Source organism: Neophocaena asiaeorientalis, unplaced genomic scaffold (assembly GCF_003031525.2).
Source record: "Neophocaena asiaeorientalis asiaeorientalis breed wild unplaced genomic scaffold, Neophocaena_asiaeorientalis_V1.1 scaffold82, whole genome shotgun sequence".
NCBI classification, from domain to species: domain Eukaryota; kingdom Metazoa; phylum Chordata; class Mammalia; order Artiodactyla; family Phocoenidae; genus Neophocaena; species Neophocaena asiaeorientalis.
In genome coordinates, this window is record NW_020173068.1 from 777,177 (window position 1) to 790,957 (window position 13,781).

Consider the following 13,781-nt stretch of genomic DNA (forward strand, 5'->3'; position numbering starts at 1 on the left):
ATACCTCACAGGTCACAAGTAGATCGTGAAAATAGATATAACTGAGGTTTTACCCAACTGAATCATTTTAAACCATCACTAGGAGCTACTGAGTAAAGACTCCCGAACAGCAGTTGGGTGCCCCATCCATAACCTTTTGGGCCTGACCATGGCAGGCCCAAGGGCTTTTTGTGGGGGCAGAAAGAGCCAGGGAATTTGCCTTGGGACCAACTCACAATCAGACGGAAGGGGGTTCCAGACAAACACCCACAGTCCTTCACCCCTCAGGTGAGGTCATTCAGAGGTGACTGCTGTGTACTGGCCCCCAGGGGCACTTAGTGCACTTAGCTCCCTACCTACCCTTGATAACACACCTGTATGGTCTGCCACCCCTTCCAGTGCTTTCTGGGATCACCTCCAACATAAACTGCTTGTACCTAATCCTTGTCTCAGGCTCTGCTTCTCAGGGATCCACACCAACCCACCACATTTTGGTAGAGGAAGCAAGTGCTACCATCCGAAGGAGGTATTTAAGGAGACAGAAGTGATGAGGGGGACAAGAGGTGGAGAACCTCCCAAGAAGTCTCTTGGAGACATACTTGACCACGAAGGCTCAGACACCCAGCTCAGAGTGGCACAGGAAAAGACGTGAATTAATCAAACTCACAGAAACAGAGGATGAAATCACACACTCAGTGCTTTTAATTCAAACTGAGAAGGACAACATCAGACCTCTCTCACCCACCACCACCCTCTCTCCCTGCAAAGTAAAGTAAGCCCATGATTATCTCATGGCTGCCAGTGGGCATGGGCTGGGGCCAAAAGGAGCTATGGAGCCTCTCTGCTGAACAACTCACACCTTTGTGAACTGTGGTGGGGCTGGACACTGAGCAGGCCCTCGCCAACAAAATCCTTGATGATGGCGCCTAAGTAGGTGCAAAGGCAGAAGCCAGTTCCCTGACCCTCGAAATCTCAGAGACTGCTTTTGCACCGCGATGACTATGGGTTTGGAAGAAAGTGGGCTGAGTTCCAAGCAGCCGTTCCTTACTGCCCCAGCACTAGTGGCTGGTGGACTGTTTGGGGCTGGCTGGCAGGGATGGGAGACAGTGGGGTCAAGGACAAGTGGGGCTGGCCTGCTGCAGCAGTTTGAATAAGTCACGAGGTCACTCCAGGCATAGGAAGCTCTGTGATTCCTCCTCTCTACCCTCTCCCCAGCCCCCTTTTCTGCCAGCTTGTTCCATCCATTTGTCCTGGGTGTGGCAGCACACCAGAGCTGGGAGGAGGCTGGGAAGGAGGCAGATGCCAAATTTTACCTGGCTGTATATCCGTCCATCCCCATCCTCCCTCCTTGCCCTCTTAGGGAGTCCCATCCCATTGAGGGGTCAGCGGGGCCAGGCAGCACTGAATTCTTTCTCCAGACCCTGGACAAACTGGTCATTGAGGAAGAGCAGCTGACCATGGGGCAGGAAGCGGGTGAGGATGCCCTCGATGTAGTCAGCCCGCAGCAGGAGGCTGGCAGTGGGGACCAGCAGCCGGAGGTGCTCAAGGAGAAGGCGGGCCAGCAGTCGAAGCGTGCCCTCTGCCAGCAGCAGGTTCTCGTGGGCATTCAGCACCAGGGCGAAGCCTAATGAGAGCACGCCTAGCCACACCACTGTCCGAGGCTCCTGGAAAGGGTCCCCTGCCGTCAGGCGGAAGGCCCCACATGGGGACTCACGCAGGTGCACTAGGTCATCTGAGGACTGGGGCTGCAGGTCCACAGCAGGCCGGCCGCATGCCTGCAGCTGCAGCTGGCACATGGACTCCACCTGCCTGTAGAGAATAGGTGGGTCACTGACCTGTCACCCTCAGGACCCCCCCTGGAGCTGGGAGCTGCCATTATCCCCATAACTAGATGCAGAAACTGAGCCCCAGAAAGACTAAGTGAAGTGACCTGCCCAGGGCCACAGAGCAGGGAGCATAAGCCCAGATGGGAATCCAGGCTCCAGCCTCCAGGCCCTGAACCATTTCACTCCATGTGGCCAAGAGAAGGCAGGTTCTGAACACAGCTCCTTGGGCTGGGAAAAGGTACCAGGGGATGAAGATCCTGCCCCTACCTGCTTCACAGAGGCCTCCTCAACATCTCAACAAGAGATGAGAAGCGGAGTAAAAGCTATGTCCAACCCAGGCTGTCCAACCTCTCCACCCTCACCCCATCCTGCAGCCCTCTCCATAAAAAAAAGAAAAACCTTGCACTTGGACATCCAGCTTTTGAAATTACTCTCTTATCTCTCATGAATCACCTTCCAATCTGGGCCATGTACCGGCTGCTCTTAAAGACACGTTTGGTTTTCTGTGCCACATAAGGGGGAGGAAGCCCAGCAGAACAAAGAGATAAACAAGGGGCTGGCCCAGGGTTGCCCCAGAGTATTAATCCCCCCACCCAAAACACAGAGGGGCCAGGAGGTTCTCGTACCTGCTGGTTCAGACTGGGTCTGGGAGGGGAAGGTCCAAGGTCAGCCATCCCATCTAGAACAGTGTTTCCCAACTGTACCCTGTGGATCCTGGGCTTTTGGGAGGCTCTTGGCGCAGATTCCCATAAACCACATTCTCTCTCCTCCTTAGAGATTCATAAAGCTTAAAGGAACACTAAGGGCCCTGAAAAGTCCTGCACTGCAAAGCATATTTAATTTGTACTGCTTACACTCAAATCCCAACTCTTTCACTTTCTAGATGCATAACCTTAGACAGGTTAAATTTCTTTAACTCTCTGTAGCTCAGTTTACTCATCTGTAAGGTGGGTATAATGCACCTACCTCAAAAGACTGTTTCAAAGATAAAATGAGTTCATATATACGAAATGCTCAGAACATAAAATGCTTAGTACATACAGGTCAATAAATGCTAACTACAAAAAAAATTACCATAAATGCTAACTATAATAAATGATGATGATAATAGCATTATTGTGTCTTTAACCCTTTTTCATAGAATACTTGTGACAACTGTGGAAGACTCTTTGAAAGCACTACTCTAAAACTTTCTCTCTGCTTCTTAGTCCTCCTGTTTCTCTGTGCCCCCCAGAAAACCTATCATAATCAGTGTGTATTCAATGGGCTGGACTGTGTTACCTGGCCACGGCCAAAATCTGCTCCTTTCGAAGAAGCCTGTCCCTCTCAGCACCATGTGGCTGTGCGTCATTGGGTGAATTCTCGGTACCAAAGAAGCAGGAGTAGAGCACTCGGCAAAGGCCCTCTTCAGCCTTCGTGGCCCGCAAGGTGTGGATGAGGAAGGCATGGACCATGGCTCTGGGATGGATGCTACAGGAAAGCCAGAGACCTCAGTGAGATGAGTGCAAAACCCCAGAGGGGAGGCAACCACAGAAAGGATCTGGCCTAGCTAGGCCTGGGAGTGTGTCTGGAGGCTGGTGTGGCTGGTCGCTGGTCCTCCTCAGTCACCCAAGACACACGCCCAGCCTCTGAATGTGGTCAGCACCAACTCTGTCCAAAAGAGTCTAGCAGCTAAGATATCTTAGACAACCCCAAAGCCAAATCTACAAACAACCGGCCAGGAATCTTGAAAAATGTCAGTCATCAGAGTCAAGGAACACTGGGGAGCTGCTCCAGACTGAAGGAGGCCAAAGAGAAAAGACAGTCGAATGCATCCTGCAATACTAGATAGGAGCCCTGGCAGAGAAAAAGGTAGTTTCAACATAGGGCATTACTAGGACAACTGGAAGCATTTAAGTACGGATTACAGGTTAGATTATAGCCTTGATCGATGTTACCTGATTTTGAATGTAGGAGAATGTCCTTGTTTTTAGAAAATACACACTGAAGTACCTATAAATATAGAGGTAAAGGGGCATCATATCTGCAACTAACTTAATTGGAAAATAAAGTATACAGGAGTTCTTTATAAGAACAGTCTTGAAATTTTCCGTAAGCTTGAGATCACGCCAAAATAAAGATCAAGAAATAGTAATAATAATGGTGTTTGGCTCAGTGACCACCCCGGGGGTGAAAGGCAGCGGATAGACGGTAAGCAGATATCTGTAGCTAAGGGTAAATAGATCGTGAGTTTAAACTGGTTAAACAGGAAGGTTCGCGACAGCGCTTTGAAACCCGTAGCTCGGAGACCTCGACTGACCTCCCGCGACCCTCTACCCTCAATCAGAGCCGTCATCAGCCTTCGCCACCGCCTCCCCCCCCGCCCCCCACAGAGAAATGGTAGCTGCCAAGACATTTTACGTCACTACTTCGCGCAACCCTGTGGCGCTGTGCCTCTGGGGGACTGTAGTTGCTTGCCCCAGCTAGCCAAGCCTAAGGAGGGGGCACCCTGGACTGAGTGTGCCCTGCAACCCCGGGCCGCTGTCCTCGAGGCGAGACACTCACCTTTTCTTCCGTGCACACGGACTTCTACTAACAAGCCACTTCACTCGGCTAAAGAGGAGATATGGCGGTTGCGCAAGCCAGTACCGGGTGCGCGCGCGAGAGTGACGCGCTCAGGGGAGGCGGGGCCTCACATCCCGAGCTGTGCTCTGGATTCGAGGCGTGGGTGGCCTTCCGACACCTGGACCTCGGGCTTAGGCGACTTTCACCGTCGGACCAAAAACCCCTTGCTCCGGGTTCACGGCGCGGCCCACGCTGGTCACTCACTGGCTGGGTACGCGGGGTTTCCACTCGAAGCCCTAGACCAGTCGAGCCCCAGGCCACTTCCCCTGGAAGCCACGAGGGGGCGCCCGACCCGGTGCGTGGCCTTTCCGGAAGAGGCAGGGTCTGAAGGTGCAGGGCCGAGGTCTCCAACTGGCCGATATGCGTGGGAATCACGGGGGCGCCTGTTAAAATTCAGGTTGCTGGGCTTTAGCTCCGGGAAAGAAGGCTTGTGGGGAAACGTGCGTATTTACGTAGTTGGCGGGGAGGACTTCTGGGTTGTGGGTTCTTGCGGTGGGTTAAGACTAGGGCTCGGTTTGGAATGGAAAGATTAAAACTCTGGTCACCAGCTATGCATCCTGGCAGGTCAGTCACTTTACTGGGCTCCAGTGAAGCCCCATATTAGTTTTTCCTTTCACACTCCCACCTCTAACAAGCTCTTTCCTTGTCCCCTCTTTGAGGGAGGGCATCAAAAGTGTAGGGAAAGGACTTGTACCTTAAGCCAGGTGCTTCCCTGTTAAGAGTCTTGGCCCAGAGGTGTTTGGGGCCCTGCAAGGCTTGTGTGGGCCTCATTGCCTGCCCTGGGCACCCCGGCCCCCCACCTCCCCACATAATCCTTTTACTTCTTGGCATGTGAACTGCTGCAACCTCCCCAGATGTGTTCTGTGCCTCAAAACCCCACACTGGGTGTTTCCTCGGCCTGGCCTGACCTTTCCTCCCCTTTTTTAGCCCTTCAAAAGGTGCTCAGACCAAAACCTAGGGGAAGTCTTACCTGCTAGACTGCCCATTAGCATTCAGCTGTCCCCTTTATATCCGTTGTGAGGGTCTGCCTATGGTGCTGATGTCTCCTATGGGGTACACCCTGGCTGTGGTGCCTAGTTTCATTCCCCACGTCCACGCACAAGGCAGGCCTGGAGCCAACCCAAACACACTTCTTGGTGACTGAAGAAAGAAGGGCAGGGCAGCTCAGGCAGGGACCTTGGAGTGCAGTCTGGGCCTCTCTGGCCATAGGACGTGGGCAGGGGTCAGTGAAGGGAGGCTAGAGGAGGTGGCCTTGGGGCTGGCCGGAGCGTGTGGGCATTCTGACCACAGGTGCAACACATATATGTATTTGTAGTGGAGGGGCAGGCCCAGAGACAGTTGGGCCACAGCCACAAGGCTGGGATGATGTTGGCTCAGTTCCTGGTCTTTATCACTCTCAGCCAGGACTCATGTCTGCCACCTGATTACAGCAAAGAGCTGGCAGAGGGCACTGGTTGCTGGGGGCCAAATGGCACCCGGAACACAGTATTCTGGCCTCTGTCCACTCCTCAGGCAGTGAGTCTACTCCAGGTCCCAGGCTGCTGGGGAGGCCAGCCTAGTGTGACATACACAGAGAAGACAGCAGTGAGAAGCTGACCTGAGCTTCTGGAGGTCAGTGGGGGACCCAGATGGAGGTGGCGTCCAGATAAGTGAGGCAGACTCATATGCTGCCCCCAACTTTTGGCAGCCCTCAGCCAACTTGTGCCCCCAAGGTCAAAGTAATTTGCTGGGAACAGTGAGGCAGGAAGAAGCCTGGGTCCCCCGAGACGCTGCAGAGCCTTCTTGCTGAATGAGGAGCACATATTGCAATGTATTTATTTTGTTAAACCGCTGTGTGGGGTTTCTGTTACGTGCAGCCTAACTCAAATGAGTTAAGTGAGGCAGCATGTGAAGTGGGCAGAGTGGAGCCTGACATGTAGTCGGTACTCAATAAATCAGTAAATGTTGACAAGCATTAATGCAGAGGCAGGATAGGAGAAGGTGTCAGAGAGGCCTTGGTCAGTCCTGGAAAGCAGGTGGGGCCTTCTGGTATGGCAGCAGTTCAGAGGCAGGGCGATGGACAGGCTGAACTTCTGCTTCCTGGTATGTGCATGTTCATGTTTGCCAGCCTTTTATAGCAGTTACCCTAGAAATTGTGGCGGGGCCAGGCACACAGTACATGAAGATGTGGGTTTGTGGCTAGAGTGTGTGTGTGTGTGTGAGTGATAGAGACAGGAGAGAAGAAGAAAAATAAAGCACTACAATTCAGTATCCTGTAATAAACCATACTGGAAAAGAATATGAAAAAGAATATGTATATTATATATGACTGAATCACTTTGCTGTACACCAAAAACTAACACAACAACACTAACACAATCAACTGTACTTCAAAAAAAATAAATAAGAGGCTGGCTGGACTTGAGGCCTGGCCCACCTGCCTAGCTGAGATGAGGGGCCACACCTTCAAGTCATTTCCCCTCCCCCTCCTCTGGCTGTGGGCAAAGGTGCCCATCACTCCACTGCCCAGCTCTGCTCTTCTCAGTGGCCCTCTGAGTTGGGGGGGTTGCCTGAAGCCCCTCACATTGACCCCTTCCTCACACTCCCACCCTCCATTGCTCTTTACTCATTTCAGGGTGAGACCTGCCCCACAGTGGCAGGCAGCCTGGTGTTTGCCCCTTCCGATCCCTGTTGACGCCCACCATCAGGATGCATGTGGTGTCTGATACTGACTCAATTTGGACCGCAGTTTCCATTTCCCACTCACCCAAGCCATGCAGGGTCCTGAATCACTGATGGGCAGCCTGGCTTGGGAAGCTCTGCTGCTTCTCCCAGACAACAGGACTAACCCTCAGGTCCTGCTTAACACACCTCCAGGGATGGGGAGCTCACTCCCCCAAGATAGCCCCATTGTTTTTTTTTCTTTTTTTGGCTGCATTGGGTCTTTGTTGCTGCATGCAGGCTTTCTCTAGTTGTGGCAACCTGGGACTTCTCATTGCAGTGGCTTCTCTTGTTGCGGAGCATGGGCTCTAGACCCGCGGGCTTCAGTAGTTGTGGGTCGCAGCCTCTAGAGTGCAGGCTCAGTAGCTGCGGCGCATGGGCTTAGTTGCTCCTCTGCATGTGGGATCTTCCCAGACCAGGGATCGAACCATGTCCCCTGCCTTGGCAGGCAGGTTCTTAACCACTGCACCGCCAGGGAAGTCCCCCCATTGTTTTCTGTTTTGTTTTGTTTTGTTTTTGTAATTTATTTATTTGGCTGCGTTGGGTCTTCATTGCTGCGTGCGGGCTTTTTCTAGTTGCGGTGAGCGGGGGCTACTCTTTGTTGCAGCGCGCAGGCTTCTCATTGCGGTGGCTTCTCTTGTTGCAGTGCACAGGCTTCAGTAGTTGTGGCACATGGGCTCAGTAGTTGTGGCACACGGGCTTAGTTGCTCCACGGCATGTGGGATCTTCCTGGGCTAGGGCTCGAACCCGTGTACCCTGCTTTGGCAGGTGGATTCTTAACCACTGTGCCACCAGGGAAATTCCCCCCACGACTGGTTTTTGACAGCTGGAAATGCTTATTGATGATCTTTACAGACCCCCCGGAGACCTCAGGCCAGACCAGCTGGGCCACCACCTACTTCTGGATAAGGGGAGGGCAATTAGATGGATTCTGCCAGCCTCAGGCAATGGATTTTTTGAATGTCTGATAAGAATGTTTAGCCATTTCTCAAATTGTAGAGGAGGAAACTAAGAGGAAGTGGGGATCTGCTTTACTGAGAGTCCAGGTGGGCTGAGCTCGAGTGGCTATGGTTGCCCTAGAATTAAGGAGACCAAAGTAGGGCAAGCCTTATACTTCCATCCCCCTCCACCTCCCTGGGCCATCTCAGAGATGGCTTGCCCTATGTGGGTCACCAGATGGCCTCCTCCTCCTCTGCCTGCACCAACCCCCATCCACAGTCTCCTAACTGCTACTTTGGTGCAGTAGGACACCAGTCTCCTACACAGAGCAGCTGGGCTTTTCCCTTGTAACCCATCACCCAGGGGCATGTCCATGGGCAGAAAGGGGCCAAACCCTCAGGTTAGCCCCTTTTTTTTTGGTGCGCGGGCCTCTCACTGTTGTGGCGTCTCCCGTTGCGGAGCACAGGCTCCGGACGCGCAGGCTCAGCGGCCATGGCTCACGGGCCCAGCCGCTCCGCGGAATGTGGGATCTTCCCAGACTGGGGCACGAATACGTGTCCCCTGCATCGGCAGGCGGACTCCCAACCACTGCGCCTCCAGGGAAGCCCGGCCCCTTTCTTTTAATTAAGTGTTTTTAGGCTTATCCTTTTTACCTGTCTGGTCTTGTAATCCCCACATTGGCTCTAAATTATAACAGCCACGGCAGACGCTTGTGTGGCACTTGATGTAGGCAGGCCCTATTCTTAGTTCTTTACATACAACTCATTTGATCCAATCCACAAGCCTTTGAAGGAGGGGCTTTACTATCCGCAATTTGCAGATGAGGCAGTGAGATCCAGTAACTTTCCTGATATTACACATGTACTGAGTGAGGTGTGCATGTCCATAAATTTCAGCCTGTTTCATCCCCTCCCTTGTGTGTCCCCTTCTCCCCCATCCCTTCAGGGTCACCACAGAGACTATTGGCCCACACCCTCAGCTCCCAGAGGCCATAATCCCAGCCCTGCTTACCCGCTATAGTGCAACCTTGGGAGCTCCCTTCCCACCCTGGTTGGATGATCTCCTTCCCTGGTATTCCCAATCCCAGCTCAGGAGGCCCCTGCCCTGAGCCCTCCCCTCAGGGAACCCCAGGCCTCATGTCTTGGCTGGGCTCCAGAAGGACTAGGCAGTGTGTGATTCGTCCTTTCAAACGGCTGCTCTTCCTGCAGGGCTGAGAGCCAGGAGGCCCCACGAGGCAGCTCTGGCCCAGCCACGTGAGACCCTTTCCCCTCCGGCTGCCCCAGGCCCAGCTGACTCAGAGCCTGGCAGCTTCAGTCACCACCCCTCCCAGGGTGTATGTGTGCTGGTATGGACTGGGTGGGGAGGAAGCAATCCTAGCAGCACTGCTCGGCACCCACGTTCTCATGTGGGTTGGGTGGGAATGCTTCTTAGCTTCTGTCCCATAACCGACTGTCTACTTTGAACAATAGGCTGAATAACTTCATGTCATCCAACATTCTCTCAAGGCATGAATTTTAAGGCTGTAGAACAGCAACTTCTCCATCATTGCTCAACTTCCCTCTCCTGATTGTTTCCAGATTCCACATGGCTATAGACCTCCTTGTCTAAACATCCTTCCTTTCTGTACCACCAACAGTTTTATTGCTTCTGGAAAGTAGGGTGCCTGTGTGTTCAATTCCAGGGATAAAGACTTTTTAAAAATCATGTTTTCTAGGTGGTTGTGAGCTATTGTCACTGGAAGACTCAAGCCAGTGATCTACAGTCAGTTAACTCCAAAGAGTCACTTTAACTTTTTTCAGAATCTGACTTGAGAGACAATTAAGACTAAGATCAGTATTTCAACATAGGAGAATCAGAAAACAGGCTGGAACTTCTGCTACTGCCACATCACAGCATGTAGGTTCAGCACTTGACAGTTAACAGAGCTTTTTGCTATAAATAACCATATTTTCTGGTTGAGAGAGAAATTAAAATTTACCAATCTTAATGAAAATATGGAGCAACAGAACTCTCAGACACTGCTGGTAGGAAGGTAAGTTGGTATAGCAACCTTGGAGAACTACGTGGAAAACACACATGCTACAAGCCAGCAATTCCACTCCTGGTATAGTTCCACCACAATTTGAAATAGTCCCAAATTATTAATTGAGGGCAAAATGAAAATGTTCTATATCTTAATCGTGGCGGCAGTTACCAAACTGTGCACTCGTCAAAACTCACAGAACTGTATACACAAGAGGGTGAATTTTACCTTAATTTTTAAAAGATTTAAAGGCCAGGGAATTCCCTGGTGGTCCAATGGTTAGGACTTGGCACTTTCACTGCCGGGAAAGTGGGTTCAATCCCTGATCGGGGAACTAAGATACTGGAAGACATATGGCATGGCAAAAATAAATAAATAAAGGCCAGAAGAAAAAAGTAGAATGAATAATTCAATTTAAGAATATATCCATATAGCTGATTTACTTTGTTATAAAGCAGAAACTAACACACCATTGTAAAGCAGTTATACTCCAATAAAGATGTTAAAAAAAGTCCAAAAAAATATTTCCCAACATTGACTATTGCCTTTTAAAAATTATTTGCAAATCTTCTAAGTAAAAAGGAATATCCCACAATTAAAAAAAAAAGAATATATCCATATAATGGAATACTACACAGCAATGAACAAGAATAACTTGCTAAAAGAAACGTGATGAATCTCAAAATCATTATGCTGGGTGAAAAAAGCCAGACACAAAAGAGTATGATTTCATATCTATGAAGCTCAAGAACAGGCAAAACTAATCTACCACGATAGAGGTCAAACTAGTGGTGACCACAGAGTGTGGGTAACTAGGAGGGAGCAGGAGGGAGCCTCCTGGGATGCTAGAAATGTCGACATCTTGAGCCGTGTGGTACCTCCTCACATCTGTGCTTTATGCTTAAGATGTGTACCTTTGAGGAAATGTCAATCTTTCCCCAATTTAAAAAGAAAACTTTTAAATTGTCATTGCAAGTTATCTGGTGAGCAAATCCGATAATGCCCAGTGCCCAGTGATGCCTCCTGACTCTGCCAGGCCTGGCACAGGCTCCTTACTTGGGCCCTGCCCTGCACAGCTCTTTGTGAGTTGGCTGCACGTGGCTGCTCCCAGGCTCCTAGCCAGAGGTGGGAATTACTGCCCCACCTTGGCCCAAGTAAAACAACCTTTAAAACTGGCTGGCAGCCCAGTATTTTAAACCACTTCCTTGACTGATCCACTCCTCTTTATGAGCATCCAGGAATAAAGTTATAGCTTATTTTCCTGGTGTAACAGGGGGTTGCAGCACCTCTGCCCCATCCCCGGAAATTCCTAGGGGCAGGGAGGTCTTGGCCTGACCCGAATTGGAGAGGCGAACCCTGGCGCCCCCTCTACCGGACCCAGGCCTGCACCTCCCTCAAGGTAGATGTCAGCGCCAGGGCCTTCTCTCAGGGAAGAGTTTCATCCTCACTTGACCAGGGTTCCTTACCTTCCTCTTTCTTCTGTTTCCCCTGCAAAATGAGCTGAATACTGACCTGGTGTGCATAGAAGACACTAGGTAAAAGTGTCGGGGCAGATGTGGCTGCAGCTGTCAGCACCTGGCACAGTCTGGGCGGTGTTAGACGCTCAGCACCCATTACTTTCTCCTCCCCATGTGGCCTGATCCAGATGGACAGAGTGGTAAGAGGATTCTCAGAGCAGAAGCCAGGCAGCCTAGCCCCACCACCTTGGCTCTCTGGGCCAGAGGTAGGAGGTGAGTGGGAGAGTCCTGGGCAGCTGTAATACCTGCTCTGCTTGTATCTGTTGTGTAACCTGGGGTAAGTGAGTGCCCTCTGAGCATCCAGCTGCCTTCCTCCTCATAAAACCAGACCACTTGAGCCCTCAGGGTGGTACAGGCAAGTCTCAGCATAACCATGCCCAGGGCTCACTCTCTCCCCTCCCTCTACTTCTCCCTCTTTCTCAGGCGTCTGCACAGATATTTTCCTTTATCTGGGGCAAATCCTCACCCAAATAAAGCTGGCCTTGGTGACAGCTGCCTGCTCAGTGGAGGGGGCTTCTGGAGACTTCCAAAGTTCCTCTTCCTGAGTAGAAGTCCAACCCCCAAGATACCGGCCCTCCCACAGGTTGTGCCCTTGCAGGGGGCTCTAGACCAGGAGTGAAGACCAAGCCTTGGAGCATAAGAAACGTGTGGTGGGCAGGGGGACAAGCTAGAGACCAGGTAAGTGTCCTTTAGACCCAGCCTGGGAATCTCAAGTCCCTTCTTATTGCTCTGGCAAGAAATAGCCTGTTTTCCCATCTGCAAAATGGAGCAAATAATCATGGCAAGGTAGATGAACTTTGACAGAAAGCAGTAATGACACCTGACATGTTCTGTGTGCACTCTGTATCAGGCAGCGTCTTAGTTGTACATTTGCAAAGGATTCCCTACAATCACAGCTCATATTTGAGGGGGAGAGTTATTTGCTGTGGTATTCCGAGAGGATTTCCTGACACACCCAGGTTTGGTCTGGGACTGGTTCTCCCAGATTGGCCCTTTCCCACTCTCTTGATCTTGAACTTGGCACCTCCTAGGTGGTGGAACCTCTGCTGGGTGCTGGGGATACTGAAAGGAAAGTCATGTCCCTGATAGGGCAGGGAGCCTTCTGGGAGGAATTAACATTTGAAACCAAATCTTAAAAGAGGAAAAGCAGATTGGGGAGAGCATTCCTGAGGATAATACAGCAGATGCAAAGACAAGGAAATGTAACAGCAACTCTGTTGCTGGGATTTGATTCAGCAAGAGGTGAGGAATGAGGCTGGGGAGGGCCTAGGTCCTAAAGGGCTATGAGACTTTTAAGTTTATCTGAGGGCAATGGTGAGCCACTGACAGTTCTAGAGGAGAGAACTGATGGCATCACTCTTGCCTTTTTGGTGCAGAATTTAGGAAGGGTGAGCCCAGAAGTGCTTGAGCAGCCAGATGAGGGAAATGGGGAGGCTGAATCCAAAATCTTGGCAAGACTTGGGAAGAGGGTAAGAGGCCACCTTCCCAGGAGTCTTCCAGCCTCAACCTGCTGACTTGCCCCTGCCACATTCCACCATCAGTGTCTGCCGCAGTCTTGTCAAGGGCTCCACAGGACACATGCTGCCTTACTCAACTTGCTCAGTGCTTTATTGAACCAAGACCCTACCAGATGACTCATCAGGGCCTTCAAAAGCCCTGCCCATTTCCTGAGATTCAGAATCCAGAGGTGGCTGGCCTTGGTTTAGCTGCTTCCATGACATTTCCTTTTGAATATCTCCAAACCTTAAAGTGTAAAGATTTTGTCCACACAGATACATGTATACTCCTGCTGCAGGCTGTCATCATCACTGAGACACTTTCAACTCAGCGGTTTGTAGACAAGGCATTGTGCATCCATGGCCATCCATCCATCCACTCTTCCATTCGTCCATCTGTCCATCCACGACAAGACAGCAGCAAGTTCTGACATGGTTCAGGCCCCAGGGTTCACAGCAGTGAGGGCTGGGCTTCCAGTGGGCTCAGGATGCAGGCCTTAGCCCTCACCCAAGGGCCTCCGCAGATAATAACATCCCTTTCTGAGGCAACAGAAGCCAGGGCCAAGTGGGTTATGAAAGTTTGAGTCTTTAACCCCAACTGGACGGGGGAACCTAAACCTTAGCCTGTGACTATCCTGAGATGGGCAAAAAAAAAAAAAAAAAAAAAAAAAAAAAAAAAAAACAAGCCCACAGAAAA

General features: G+C 51.0%; 1 protein-coding gene across 2 annotated transcripts; it reads right to left on the minus strand.

The window, feature by feature from the left end:
• Window positions 1–662: 662 nt before the first annotated feature.
• AP5S1 (adaptor related protein complex 5 subunit sigma 1) lies at window positions 663–4,476 on the minus strand. Of its 2 annotated transcripts, none has more exons than XM_024743319.1 (3): window positions 4,350–4,476; window positions 3,087–3,275; window positions 663–1,788 (listed from the first exon to the last, which is right to left on the minus strand). In XM_024743319.1, exons 2-3 carry the CDS (start codon window positions 3,257–3,259, stop codon window positions 1,362–1,364), a joined length of 600 nt encoding a protein of 199 aa, XP_024599087.1. In that variant the 5' UTR covers window positions 3,260–3,275; window positions 4,350–4,476; the 3' UTR covers window positions 663–1,361. The 2 variants fall into 2 exon arrangements, with proteins under 2 accessions (XP_024599087.1, XP_024599088.1); XM_024743320.1 differs by lacking the exon at window positions 4,350–4,476 and adding an exon at window positions 4,105–4,165.
• Between the last annotated feature and the right edge of the window lie 9,305 nt (window positions 4,477–13,781).